At 37.5% G+C, this 14,629-nt stretch overlaps 1 protein-coding gene across 1 annotated transcript in view; it reads right to left on the bottom strand.

The window, feature by feature from the left end:
- Positions 1-14,629, bottom strand: part of LDHC (lactate dehydrogenase C) — a 70,784-nt gene that overhangs the window by 33,316 nt on the left and 22,839 nt on the right. The window contains exon 4 of the mRNA XM_006865805.1: positions 2,990-3,163. Coding sequence (XP_006865867.1) covers positions 2,990-3,163 — 174 coding nt within the window. The remainder of the gene's footprint in view (positions 1-2,989; positions 3,164-14,629) is intronic.

Raw genomic sequence — 14,629 nt, 5'->3', positions numbered from 1 at the left:
ATTCTTGATGTCATCCCACAACTCTTCTGGTCTTTGGTCTTTAGTGTTTAATTCATCAAATCTGTTCTTCAGATGATCTCTAAATTCAGGAGGGATAAACTCAAGATCATATTTTGGCTCTCATAGATTTATTTTCATTTTCTTCAGTCCCATTAAAGTGTCTTCACACACACAAATAAGGGTACTTTTTGTGCCATGGAAGCAAACAATTTTGAGATCAAGTTTTTAACAAACTCAAGTGGACATCTTCCCAAATCACTGAAGCTTTGTAATAAGATTATGGGAATTATGCCCTCCCTCGATAAACAATAGTTTTTAAGTGTCAAGCATTTTAAGTAAGGTCAGGAAGATCTCAAAGATGAGCTGAGAGGAAAGACAGTCAATCTCAATGAATGAAGAAACTGTGGCTGAAGTTCAAAATCGAGTGGAACAAGACTGGAATTATCATTGATGAGATAGGTACTGCAATTAGTATCTGACAAGGTTCAGTATTTTTCAATTTTAAGGAAACATCTTAGCCTCAGCATGCTTCCAGCTTGATTGGTACCAAAAGAATTGCTCCAAGATCAGTTAACTCAAAAGAGCTGATCTTTCCATTAATTTTTTTTTTTTTTTTGGAGGGGATTTGTGGGGCCAGTTAAATTCAAGGCTGAGAGGTCAGTTCAGAATGTTATAGTGACTGTTTTTTTGTGATTGCAAAGGGGTAAAGATCCCAGACAAATTAGAAAGTGAATTTATCTATGTTTAGTTAATATAGCATTGTCGTTGTATTTTTTTTTTTTTTTTTTTTTTTTGGAGGGGATTATTGGACAGTGGGGTAGTAGGAATAAAGAGTTAGGATTAGGAATATGGCTAGTCTAGACTAGGTCTAGGACTTCCCTTAATGTTAAAGTTATGGTTAGGACTAGGGTTATTGTTAGGGCCTAAAAAAGGAGCTCTGGTAGCGTAGTGGTTATGAATCGGGCTGCCAACCTTAAGGTCAGCGGTTCGAAACTACCAGCTGCACCGCGGGAGAAAGATGAGGCTTTCTACTCCCGTAAAGATTTACACCCTCGGAAACCCTATACAGGGTCTCTATGGGTCGAAAACGACTCGATGGCACATAACAACAACCACCACCTAGGACTTGGAGTAACACTTAGCCAAGTTCTAGGGTTATAGTTAGGTTTATTTTTTTATTTATTTAATGTTATTTTGGAGTCCTGCTGTGGTGCTGTAGCATAAGCACTCGACCTCAAGGCCAGTTTGAATTGCAAGGTTGGTGGTTCAAACTCATCAGCCGCTCCTTGAAAGCATTATACAGAATCACTATGAGTCGGAACCGACTCAACGTCACACACAATAACATTATTTTATGCTTGAAATCGATTTCATTTCCTCTTCATTTGGAAGTTGTATAACTACATTATTTCCTGTCTTTATATTTTATGTTTTTGTTGTTGCTATTACAAACTGGCTTCTCTGGTTCCCTATTTGCAGTTTTGTAGGTCTGTTTTACTTAGAAATATTTCTATCTGTGATGAGTTCTAGGTAATATTATCATGTATGTTAATCTCAGGTTGCTGCCTGCTATTTCTGTTTCTCTGGCCAAAGAAACACCCTTTAGTATTTTTTTTTTTTAATGTTTGTCTGGTTTTTACAAATACTTTAAATTTCTGCTTATCTGGAAATGTACTAATTTCACCATCCTATTTCACAGACAACTTTGCTGAGTATATGATTTTTGGTTAGCAATTTTTTTTCTTTTAGAGTTTTATATGTCATCCCATTGCCTTCTTGCCTGATTGGTTTCTGCTGAGAAATTAGAGTTTAGTGTTATTAGTTCTCCTTTGCAGGTAACTTTGCATTTTCCTCAACTGCTCTCAGATTCTTTCTTTGTCTTTGGTTATGAAAAGTTTAATTATAATATGTCTTGGTGATTTCCTTTTGTTGTCTACCCTGTTTTGATTCAGTTTCTTGAATGCATACCATATCATCTTTCACGATGTCAGGTTAAGTTTTTTACGACTACTCTTTGGTGATTTTTCTACAGCTTAATATTGTTGTTGTTGTTAAGTGCCATCAAGTTGGTTCCGACCCACAGCGACCCTGTATAGGGTTTCCGAGGAGCAGCTGGTGAGCTTGAACTTCCAACCTTGCAGTTTAAATGGCTTTGCAGTCTGGTGCATTAACCCACAGCGCCATAGCCAAAAAGCACATGAAAACATGCTCAACATCTGATCATTAAGGAAATGCAAATTAAAACCACAATTAGATTGGAATGGCTAAAATAATAAAGACTGATAATACTAAGTGTTGGCAGGATATGGAACACCTAGAACACTCAGTATAAAATGGTACAAGCATTTTGGGAAACTGGCAGTTTCTAGTAAAATTAATATGTAACTACTACATGACCCACTTATTTTACTTCCAAGTAGTATTTGCCCAACAGAAATGAAGACATACAGACACACGTTCACAAATGTTCACAGCAGCCATATTTATATTATTTATAATTTGACATAATTTGAATATTATACATTATTTACAATTTGACTGATATAATAGTCAAAAACTGTAAATAACCTAAGTATCCATCACTGGGTTGACTAGATAAACTAAAAGAGTATTTAAAATGTATAAAAAGTAATTATTCTTCTTCTATAAGAGGGAACAAATTACTGATGCACCCAACTACATGGATGAAACCCAAAGAAACCAAAAAAAGAATACATTTAGTATAATTCCATTCATATAAAATTCCATAAAATGGGGCCAGAGGTGCAGTAAGAGATGGACTGGGGTACAGGAAATTCTCATGAGTACTCAGGATCATGTTTTAATTGATGACTGTGTCTGCCAAAACCCAGTGGACTGTATAATTTAAATGGGTGCCATTTATTGTCTATAAGTGATATTTCAATAAAGTTGTTGGGTGTTTTTTTTTTTTTAAGTGGGGTATGCAAAGAGCATCCTTACACAGTAAAAGAGAATTAAAAAGACTCACCTGGATTTGAAACAATAAGTATCTTACAGTCAGGGCTATTATGGACTATTGGAGGAATGATTGCTTTCATAATATTCACATTACGCTGGACTAAGGCAAGGCGACTCTCTCCCTCCTGCTGCCGGGCACCTGCCGTGACAATAACTAATTTGGAGTTAGCAGATACCCTGTAATCTAAAAAGGAAACAAAAGGTAAAATTTGGATCAAGATTACTATAATCACTATGCCTTATCTCTTTAAAAGTCTATGTTTATGGTAATCAAGTACACATTTACCTTTGTACGTGTGTGTGTGTGAAGCAACAGACTTTCCATGTAGTGGTGGTGCTGTTAAGTCAGAAACCCTGAGTCATAAGGTTTCCAAGGCTGTAAATATTTACAGGAGCAGAAAGCCTTATCTTTCTCCCACAGAGTGACTGGTGGATTTGAACTGCTGACCTTGTGGTTAGCAGCCCAATGCATAAGCCACACCACCAACAGAGCTCCTTTTCCTGGTAGTAGTATTCTGTTATATGCAACCTGAAGAAAATTTATCATTGTCACTTGCCAATTTTCACACAAATATCTTCAAATTTTTTTCACTAATAACCTTTAGCCACATTTGTTATTAAAACCAGAAGCAATGCAAGTTAGCTGTCTGGCTGTTTAGAAATATCACACGAATCAAGGCTTAGAACTCTGAAAATTTGTATGTCTGTTTAAGGATTCTAAGAGTATATTTACTTCCAGTTACCAAAAGGGACTGGATTTGGTATTACAAACAAGTTCTTGATCCAGACAGGAAAATAAACTACTTATTATATGTAATAACCAGTAATAATTATTTTACCTATTGAATCTAATGTCAATATGAAAATGCACACTAATCCATAATCATCTTTTGAAAATTATTTTTCAAAGGACTGTCAAAATTAGCTAAAATTGCCATCTCTATTTTTAAAACTTTTAATACACTTTTAGAAAAGGAAATCTACTTATTATTATTATTATTTTTTTTTACCAGACCCATCTAAACAAGATTAAAACTATCCAGTGGGGACTCTACCTTCTCCCATACACTCAAACTAAACTCCCTCTTGAAAACTTGTACACCAGTAACTTAGTGCATTTATAGTCCAACAATTTTAAATAGTCAATGTCTAAGTTGCTCGTCCCTATCTACCCTATATACAGAGGAGATAGGATTGATACTTGATGTGAAGTATCCTTCCCTCTCAGTTGGTATTTTGAGCTAATATATCCATAAGTATAGGGCAAGTTCATCAAATTGTAGCAATTTACATTTGTTTCCTTTATCAAAAATAGTTTTTGTTTTTTTTTTAATCTTCCTCTAGTAGAGTTCTGATCATCAAGCCTAGGTCAAATGGGTACTATCTACAAGTTTGGGCATTATTGTGAGTCTCCCCACATTTCATATCAGCTGGATGCTTCACTCTCAGTTCTAGCCCTCCATGGCTATGTTTTTGTCCATGGGTTCAGGATTCCCCAGGTCTCACCATACTTCAGACAAACCAGCCCTTTCTCTTGTATCTCTCATCTCCAGGTCAATGGGAGTCTATGGAACATGGTTGAACTCAGTGCATTTCTTCATTGCTGCCTCTTCCCCTCTTCCACTCACCAGTAGACCAACATGGTCACCAGCAAGCTTACATGCCTGATCATTTGTTCCCTTTGAGTTTCAGTCTTGGAGGAGGGTTTGTCCTGAAGGGACTTGATTGCTTGCCTCAATGGTTCCCTGGCGAACAACTTGCTTTTTCTTGTAGTAGCCAATCAGACTGCCATTTTTGTTTTGGATTTTTTCTGTGTATCTTTCTTTGAAGATGTATCTTCTATTGCTCTAGCTGTTCCAGGCTGGTCTACTCGTCCTTCCAGGTGGGAATGTTCCACCCCAGAAGGTTCTGGATGGGGCTCAGTATTCCACGTAAGGTCCTATACACTACAAAGGCGCCATAAGAAGCCTATTTCACTGGGCAAGTTCTAGAACCCCTTTTAAGTATTCCAATCAGTTATAGGCAGAAGACGGGCTTACAAGCTTTCTGTAATCATGTTTCCCATTATTCCTTTCTATGCCACTCAAGTGTCTGGTTTACAATAGTAGGCAAGGGAAACCAATATTCATAAGACAGTCAAGCATCTTAACATTATTTCCCCTCTTCAGACTATGCCTCAATCCTTGTATCACAGAGCCCTGTTGTATCAAGATTGAGTATACATCACTATTTACCTCTGTTCCATTTAGCCCATGCAAAACTGCCTCAGTGTTCCCTTATCTACCTTGTTCTTCCATCTCCCTCCCCCTTCTTGTGTACTGCCCTCCCCAAGACCTGAACTATGGATTATGATGTGTCTAGCCCCTACCCTGTGCTCCACCGTCCCCTCCCTCCATCTCCCTACCCCTACCGGTAATTAACAAAGATTTTTTTTTCCGTTTTAGAATGGGTATCTTTTCTTAAGCTTTTACAATAATGGTCTTATGTAATATTTGTCCTTTTGTGACTAAGTTTACTCAGCATTGAACTCAAGTTTCAATCTACTTAATTTTTAAGATAAGATTGTATTGTTGTTGTTGTTGTTTAGTGCCATTGAGTTGATTCCAACCCATAGTGACCCTGTATAGGGGTTCTGAGGAGCGACTGGTGAGCTTGAACCACCGACCTAGCAGTTCAAATGGCTTTTCAGTCTGGCACATTAAACCACAGCACCACACCAAGGTTGTATTGGCATGGCAGAAAAGACACTGGAACTAACCGAAGGATTCAGCAAAGTGGCAGAGTTCAAATCAACAAACAAAAATCAGATTTCTCTATCCTAACTCTATAGACTATTTCTCTATACTAAGATAACTCCAGAAAGGAAATCAGAAAAATAATACCATCACAAGTTTTTGTTGTTGTTGTTAAGTGGCTTTGAGTTGGTTCTGACCCATAGCGACCCTGTAGAGGGTTTCCAAGGAGTGACTGGTGAGCTTGAACCACCAACCTTGTAGTTCAAACCAACTTTGCAGTCTAGCGCAATAATCCCCTCAAATTAAAATGTTGTTGTTGTTGTTATGTGCCTTGGAGTCGATTACGACTCATATAATTAAGAATAAATCTAACTAGGGACATAAAAGATTTATATAAGGAAAAATACAAAACACTACTGTAAGAAACCAAAAGAATCTACATAAATGGAAAAACATACCATGCTCATGGATAGGAAGACTTAACATTGTGAAAATATTAATTCTGTCGAAAGCAAGCCATAGATTAAATGCAATCAACTACAATTAAAATTCCAACAACATGCTCTAATAAGATAGAAAAATTAATCACAAGCTTTATATGAACAGGAGAGAGGCCCTGTATAAGTAAAACATTACTGGAAAAGAAGAACAAAGTGGAAGACCTCACATTTCCCGATCTCAGAACTTAATATATAGCCACAGTAGTTAAAGCAGCCTGGTACTGGTACAATAGCAAACACACAGACCAATGGAACAGACTGCAAAGCTAGAAGTAAATCCCTCTACCTATGGCAAGATGCTCTTCAAAAACGGTGCGAAGTCCATTAAATGTGGAAGAGACCGTTTCTTTAATAAATGGTGCTGACAAAACTATATAACTGAAAAAGGATTCGTATCTCACACCATACACAAAATCTTACTCAATATGGATCAAAGGCCTAAATGTATAACCTAAAACAATAAAGTTCATGGAAGAAAACAGAGGGACAAATCTAGGAGCCCTAATTTATGGCTTAAGTAGTCTATCAAACATCTATAAACACAGAAACAGAAGAATATAAACTATACAACTGGGCCTCCTGAAAACTAAATACTATGAATATTAGATGACCACCAAAAGAGAAAAAGAAAACCTACAAACTGGGAAAACAATTTTTGGCAATGATTTATCTAATAAGAACCTAACCTCTAAAACTTAAAGAAAACTTCAACACCTCAACAACAAAAAATACCATCAATCCCAATTTAAAAATCAGCAAAGGACATGAACAGACATTTCATCAAAGACATTCAGGTGGCTGCTAAATACATGAAAAGAGCCTTGTGATCATTAACATTTGGGCGTAGTTGCTGTTTGCTACCAAGTCACTTCCAACTCATAGTGGCCCTATATAGGGTTTACAAGGCTGTAAATCTTTATGAGAGCAGAAAACCTCCTCTTTCTCCCACAGAACAACTGGTAGATTGGAACTACTGACTTTGCAGTTAGCTCATAATTCGCTACACTTCCATGCTCCTAACCTTTAGAGAAATGCAAATCAAAATTACAATGACATACCATCTTACCCCGAGTCACGATGGCATGACAACAATAACAACAACATGGAATAACAAATGCTGGCAAGGCTATGGGGAGATTGGAATTCTTATACAATGCTAGTGGGACAGCAAAATGGTACAACGATCAAAAATAGTATGGCACTTCCTTAAAAGGTTAAAAATAGAAATGTCATGCAATCCAGCAATCTCACTCTTAGGTATATATCATTCTAGAGAAAGAGCCGTGACAAGAATAGATAATATGTACAACCATGTTCATCACAGTATTATTCACAGTAGCAAAAAGATGGAAACAACCTAATGTACATCAGTGAATGAATGGATAAACAAACAGTGGTACATACATGCAATGGAATACTCTGCAACAACAAATAAAATGATAATCCATGAAACATCTCGTAACACAGATGAATCTGGAGGATATTATGCTGAGTGAAATAAGTCAACCACAAAAGGGCAAATATTATATGAGCACTATTATAAAAAGTAAAGAATAAGTTTATAAACAAAGAAGCATTCTTTGAGGGTTACCAGGGATGGGAGAGAGAAGGAGGGAGAATCACTAACTAGATAGTTGTTGTAGTTGTTAAGTGCCTTCGAGTCAGTTCTGACCCACAACGACCCCATATAGGATTTTCTGAGGAGCAACTTGTGAGCTTGAAACACCGAACTTGCAGTTCAAACCAACTTTGCAGACCAGTGCATTAACCCACAGCGCTACACCAGGACTCCTAGATAGTAGACAAGTGCTAATTATGGTGGAGAGAAGTCAATAAACAAAGTGAAAGAAGTTAGCACACTGAATCTAAGGCAAAGAAAGACAATGAGAAGTATATAAGAATAAAGGACAACAAAAGTTAAGTGTAATAATAACATGCAATCCTGCAACAGCAGTAATAACAATCACTTGTGAGTAGTACATACATTTGTGAGACATCAAATAAGGAAACACCTGTAAACATACATAGGTATGGCTGTGGATATTTCTACATATGTATTTGTAAATTTTGCATGTATACTCATATATATAAGGAGCTCTGGTAGTATGGTGGTGGTGGTTATGTGCCGTGGAGTCGTTTCAACTCATAGCGACTCTGTACAGGGTTTCCAAGGCTGTAAATCTTTACGGGAGCAGAAAGCCTCATCTTTCTCCTATGGAGCAGCTGGTAGTTTCAAACTGCTGACCTTGCAGTTTGCAGCCTGATGTGTAACCACTACGCTGGTAGTATAGTGGTTATATATCAGGCTGCTCTGGTAGCGTAGTGGTTACAGTTATAGAAACTACTTGGACATTGGGACTGAACTACTGAACTTAAAGGCTAAGAACCATAATCTTGGGGAAAATATTATATCTAGGTCAACTGGCAAAACACAATCACACAGATAATGTGAATAGCAACTGGTGAGGAGCATTAGGGAGTCTTAAAAGCTTGCGAGCAGTCATCTAAGAAGCAACTATTGATCTCTTCTCTCCAGGAGCAAAGGAAAATGAGGAAAAACAAAGAATCAAGGCAGGCATTAGTGCAGAGAACTAATAACCCAGAAGAACCAGATGGTACCTGGGTACAACTACCGTCCACACTGACCAGGAAGGTCCCAGTTAGAATGGGGAAAATATGTAAAACAAATTAGAAAAAAAGAAGAAAGGACCAGATTTACTGGTCTGAAAGCTACTGGAGGAACTCCTACAACTATTGCCGTAAGACAACCTTCTAACTTGGAACTAAAGACATTCTGAAAAGCCACCTCTCAACCAAATACAATAACACCCATGAAGAATGTGCTCCTTAGAGCAAGAACAAAAAGACAACATTTGCCCAGAATAAAAGTTGTTAAGGTAAAGAGGAACAGGAAACCCAGATGAATGGAAACAGGAAAACCCAGGGAGGAAATGGGGAGAATCCTGACACATGTCACAGAACAATCTATGTATGAATTACTAATTAGAAACTAATTTGCTATGCAAAGTTTCACTTGAAGCACAATAAAATATTCAAGAAAATATTGCATCTCCACTTATGGTCATTTTCATATCATTCCAATAAAAAATTCAGATAATTTATATTTTTCCTACTCTAGTGAAGACTTTAATAAAGCAAAGCTTACCAAGGTAGTTTTTCCTAGGCAGAAATGTTACACATTAATCTAAGAGTTATCTCATAATCTAAAACATTATCCCTCATATCAAGTAAAAGTTCTAGACTTGTAAATTTACTACTCTCTTCATATGCAGTCTACTCATTTCTTTCTCAAAAACCTTGCTCAACTTTTATCTTCCATAAAACCGTATCTAACCAAAGTCTCCCTCTCTGCTTTTTTCCTCTCCTTCTCTCTGAATTTTTAAGGGTAAATGGGAAAACAACCTTGCAACTTCTCCAAAGTCATCTCTCCATGATTCACACAGATTATTTGAAATATTATTTTATCAAACTCAGTGAAAGCATATATCAAATTAAAATATCAAGTCTTCATAATCTGACTTTCCTTGATTTTGTAAAGGCTACTATCTCCTTACCAGTTTTTCCTTTCTAAATATAACTCAGTTCGCAAAGTGATAGCAAACCATAATGAAGAAAAGGCTTTTGGACCCAACTGCCTGTATCTTCATTCTACCACTTACAAGTTATATGACCCTGAACATGTTCTCTGCCTGCCCGCTGATTCTCAGTTCCCCAACTACAAGAATAAATTAATTTTTTTTTCCTTTTATGTAGCTGTTAGGAAGATTATTCAGTGGGTTAACATGCCTAAAGAATAATGTCTATAACATGGTCCACAAAGACAATGTTCTACATTCTATATTTGGTGAGTAATAACTTGGGTCTTAAAAGCTTCTGAGTGGCCATCTGAAGTGTAATTATTGATCTCTCTGTGTTCAGAGGAAAGCCGAGTGGTGAAAATTGGAAACAACTATACCTAGGAACTAATGGATCACATGAACATGAGTCTCCATGACCGTGAAACTAGAAGAACTAGATGATGCCTGGCTACCACACCATTAGAAGGTCTGGAAAGAGTAGAGAAAATATGAAACAAAACTCAAAATCATGAAAAAAAAAAAGACCAGGCTTACTGGTGGGCTAGACTGGTGAAAACCCCCAGACTACCATCCTTAGTCACTGTTCAAGTCTGTGGTTCAACTTTCATCCATACAATAGATGATCTATAAGGGGAATACTACAATAACAATAGTGAGATACACACACCTTATAATAATCAATCATCTGAGATTAAAAGGACAATGTTTACCCAAGGACAGAGTTCAGAAGGGACAGGAAAGGAGGAGGAATGGAAACAGGAAATCCAGGGAGGAAGTGGGATAAGGGATGTTACATTGATGGAACTGCAATCAGTGACATGAAACAAAATATGTGTGAACCATTGAATGGAAAACTAATGCTTTGCCCTGTGAACTTCCACCCAATTCACAATAAAAAGATTTTTTTTAAAAAGGTGAATGCCTAGTACATATTACATATTCAATAACTATTAGCAATTATCATTGCTTTTATTGAATTGTTGTTGTTGTTGTTAGGTGCCACTAAGTCAGTTTCAACTCAAAGAGATCACATGTACAAGAGAACTAACCACTGTTTGGTCCTGAGCCATCCTCACAGTCATCGCTGTGTTTGGACTCGTTGTAGCCACTGTGTCAATCTCACTGTGTCAAACTCGTTGTTGTAGCCACTGTAGCCACTTGTTAAGGGCCCTCATTCTTTTTTGTTGACTCTCTACTTTGCCAAGCATGATGCTCTTCTCCAAGGGCTGATTCCTCCTGATAACATGCCCAAGGTATGTGAGATGAAGTCTTCTATGCTTACTTCTAGGGAGCACTCTGTACATCTTTCAAGACTTATTTGTTAATGCTTCTGACAGTCTATGGTATGTTTAATATTCTTTGTCAACACCACAATTAAAAAATGTAAAGTCTTTCTTATTTATTTCACAAGCATATGAAGTAATTGAAAAATAGCATAAAGTTACTCTGGCAAATCTTAGTCTTCAAAACAACATCTTTGCTTTTTAACACTATCACCCTGCACAATGGCTTATGGTGTCTCACAAGGTCATTTAGAACCACAAGATTAGCAGTTCAAACTCACCAGTTGCTCCTTAGAAAACCTGAACAGGGCTGCTAAGATTCAGAACCAACTCACTGGCACTTAACAAACAACAATCGTGTACAATAAACACTGGACTATGACCCACAGATATTTCTCCATGGGAGAAGGATGAGGCTTTCTGCTCCTGCAAAAATTTATAGCCTGAGAAACCCTATATAGGGTCGCTATAAGTCAGAACCAACTCCATGGCAACTGTTACTAAACCGCTATTTTTATTGTTGTTATGTACTACCAAGTCTGTTCCAATTCATACTGACCCTGTATAAGGTTTCCAAGAGCAGCAGGAGAGTTTGAACTGTCAATGTTGTGGTTACCAGTTCATTGTTTATCCTACTGGGCCACACCAGGGTTCAACATTATATTACTAACCAAGTATTTATTAAAATCCTAATTTCTATATGAGGCATTCTCTAATCATATCATTTGTAAATATTACTCTCTTACTTCATTGAGCTTTTCTAGCATTGTTGTCTATAATTTTCAAATATTGTTGTTGTTAGGTGCCATTAAGTTGGTTCTGACTCATAGTGACTTTATGCACAACAGAATAAACACCCCCAGTCCTGCGGCATCCTCCAAATCATTGTTAAGCTTGAGCCCACTGCTGCTGCCACTGTGCAAATCCATTTTATTGGGGGTCTTCCTTTTTTTTCACTGACCTCCCACTTTACCAAGCATGATGTCCTTCTCTAGGAACCGGTCCCTCCTGATAATATGTCTGAAGTATGAGAGACGAGAGGCAAAGTCTTGCCACCCTGGCTTCTAAGGAAATAAACTGACTGTACTTCTTCCAAAACAGATTTATTTGTTCTCCTAGTAGTCCATGATACATTAAAGAGCAAGTTTCAAAGTCTCTTCTGAAATCCATTTTGGTCTTTTCCTTCTTCCTTGTCTTCAAATAGTCCTTAAAATAGAGTACTTTTTGTTGTCGTCTACTTATACCCCTAGCTTGACTATAAGCTTCCTAAGAAGAGATTCTAATTTCATATTCCTCCTTTCCTTCCACAAATATTTAGTATCTTAAATCTGCTGCACAGGAACTTTTTAAAGTGTTGAAGAGCAGAGATGTCAGCTTGAGGACTAAGGTGCACCTGACCCAAGCCATGATATTTTCAATAACCTCATATGGATGCGAAAGCTGGACAGTGAATAAGGAAGATCATAGAAGAATTGATGTCTTTGAGTTGTGGTGTTGGAGAAGAATACTAAAAGTGCCATGGATTGCCAAAAGAACCAATAGATCTGTTTTGGAAGAAGAGCAGCCAGACTGCTCCTTGGAGGCCAGGATGGCTAAGCTCCGGCTCTCATACTTTGGACATATTGTCAGGAGGGAACAATCACTGGAGAAGGATGTCGTGCTGGGTAAGATGGAGGGTCAGAGAAAAAGAGGAAGACCCCCAATGAGATTGATCAGCCAGGTGACATCATTGATGGCATCAAGTGTGGCGGCGGTAGTGAAGTTGGCCCAGGATCGGACATTGTTTTATTCTGCTGTGCATGGGGTCGCTATAAGTTGGTTCTGACTCGATGGCACCTGACAACAACAATGCCCCAGACTATGGAGTCCCTGGTAGGCAAATTGTAAATGTACTTGACTGCTAAACCCCAAACGGTTATTAGTGTGGGTTCACTAGAGGTTCCTCACAAGAAAGGACTGGTGATCTGTTTTGGAAAAAACAAATTACAGCATGCATATGTCACTTATCAAAGTCAAGGTTAATCATCACCTTTATCTGCTTTCCTAATTATGTGAGGGACATGAATACCACCACTTTATTGAGTACCACCAAACTCATTCTCAGATTTAAATGCTATCATGTAATTTTTTTTCATCCCACAATTACAGTTTTATACAATTATTTGTTTAGATTTACCCTCATTTTCACCATTTTCTGTGCCCTTCATTTTTCTTACATTTTAGACCTTGTAGCTGAGATCACACTTCTACAGTCTGAAATACATACTTTTGCATTTCCTTTAGTTAAAGTCTTACTGTAACTATTTTATCTTGGTCAGAAACATCTTTCTTTGACCCTCACTCTTGAAAGATATTTTTGTTGGGTAGATATTTTAGACTGACATTTAATCTCTTGAATGTAAAGACACCATTCTATTGTCTTCTGACTTCCATTGCTGCTGTTGATCAATTACCCTGCCACCTTCTCCTTTTTTTGTAGGTAATTTGTCTTCTGTCGCTGACAATTTTTATAATTTTTTCTTCCTCTTTAATAGTCTCTAATTTCACAAGAATGTGTCTAGGTAGGGATTTTGTGTCTATCTTTCTTGTAGTTATTTGGTTTCTTGAATCTGTGGGTTGTTAGTCATCATTTTTCAAAAACTCTCAACCATAATTTTCAATATATTTCCTTTGCCCATTCACTTTTCTGATTAGATTACATTTTATCACTCTGTCCTTCATAAATCTTTAACCTGTTACATTTCCATTATTCCTTAATGTCTTTTGGGAAGCTACCTCCAACTTCCAATTCATCACTTCTCTCTTCAAACGTGTCTACTGTTGGCTCCCTCTCTGCAGAGAGTGGTATTTTAGTGGTTACATGCATATACCAGGTGTAGGAAGGTTAGGGATCTTTGAAACTAAGATTCCATGAGGAATTCCTTTCAGAACCTTTACAGAAACACCAGCATACTGTGTCTCAAACTATGAGATAAGTACAGATGGCTCTGGAGATGGAAATTGGAAATCAGTAAATGATGACAGCAGTAAGAAATCAGACTCAGAATTCTGCAAAAGGTGGAAACCAGCTGAGTTGTCCTAAATGTGGTGACTTGGGCACACATTTAAGAGAGAGACCTTCAAGTCATCTAGCTGTTGTGTGAAAAATGATCATTTTTTTGTTGTGCTATCTGAAGCAGATTCAAAGAAAAGCATCATTAAAGAACTCGAATCAGCAGCAGCAGCTGTAAAATTGGCATTCCAACACAAGGTACCTCCACTTCCCGAGATTTTTAACTACCAAGACAAGTATGTGGTTGGTCAGTCATTTGTTACAAAGGTGCTTTCAGGAGGAACAAACAAGATGGTGGATTGGGTGGAATTGCAGTAAAGAAGCTCTGCCAACAATAACAAAGAATACCCGACCAAGCAGGCTCAGGGGCTGGTCCCAGAACTCTGAACCACATATAAAGGAATATTAAAAGGTTGGAAGGCTCACAGCTGGGGGAAATTTGTGGCAGAAGCAAGAAATCTATTGCTCTCTAGTCCGGAAT

This window comes from Chrysochloris asiatica, unplaced genomic scaffold (genome assembly GCF_000296735.1).
Source record: "Chrysochloris asiatica unplaced genomic scaffold, ChrAsi1.0 scaffold00083, whole genome shotgun sequence".
Taxonomy (NCBI): Eukaryota; Metazoa; Chordata; class Mammalia; order Afrosoricida; family Chrysochloridae; genus Chrysochloris; species Chrysochloris asiatica.
The sequence above is the reverse complement of the archived record's forward strand: the minus strand, read 5'-3'. Positions and strand labels throughout refer to the sequence as shown.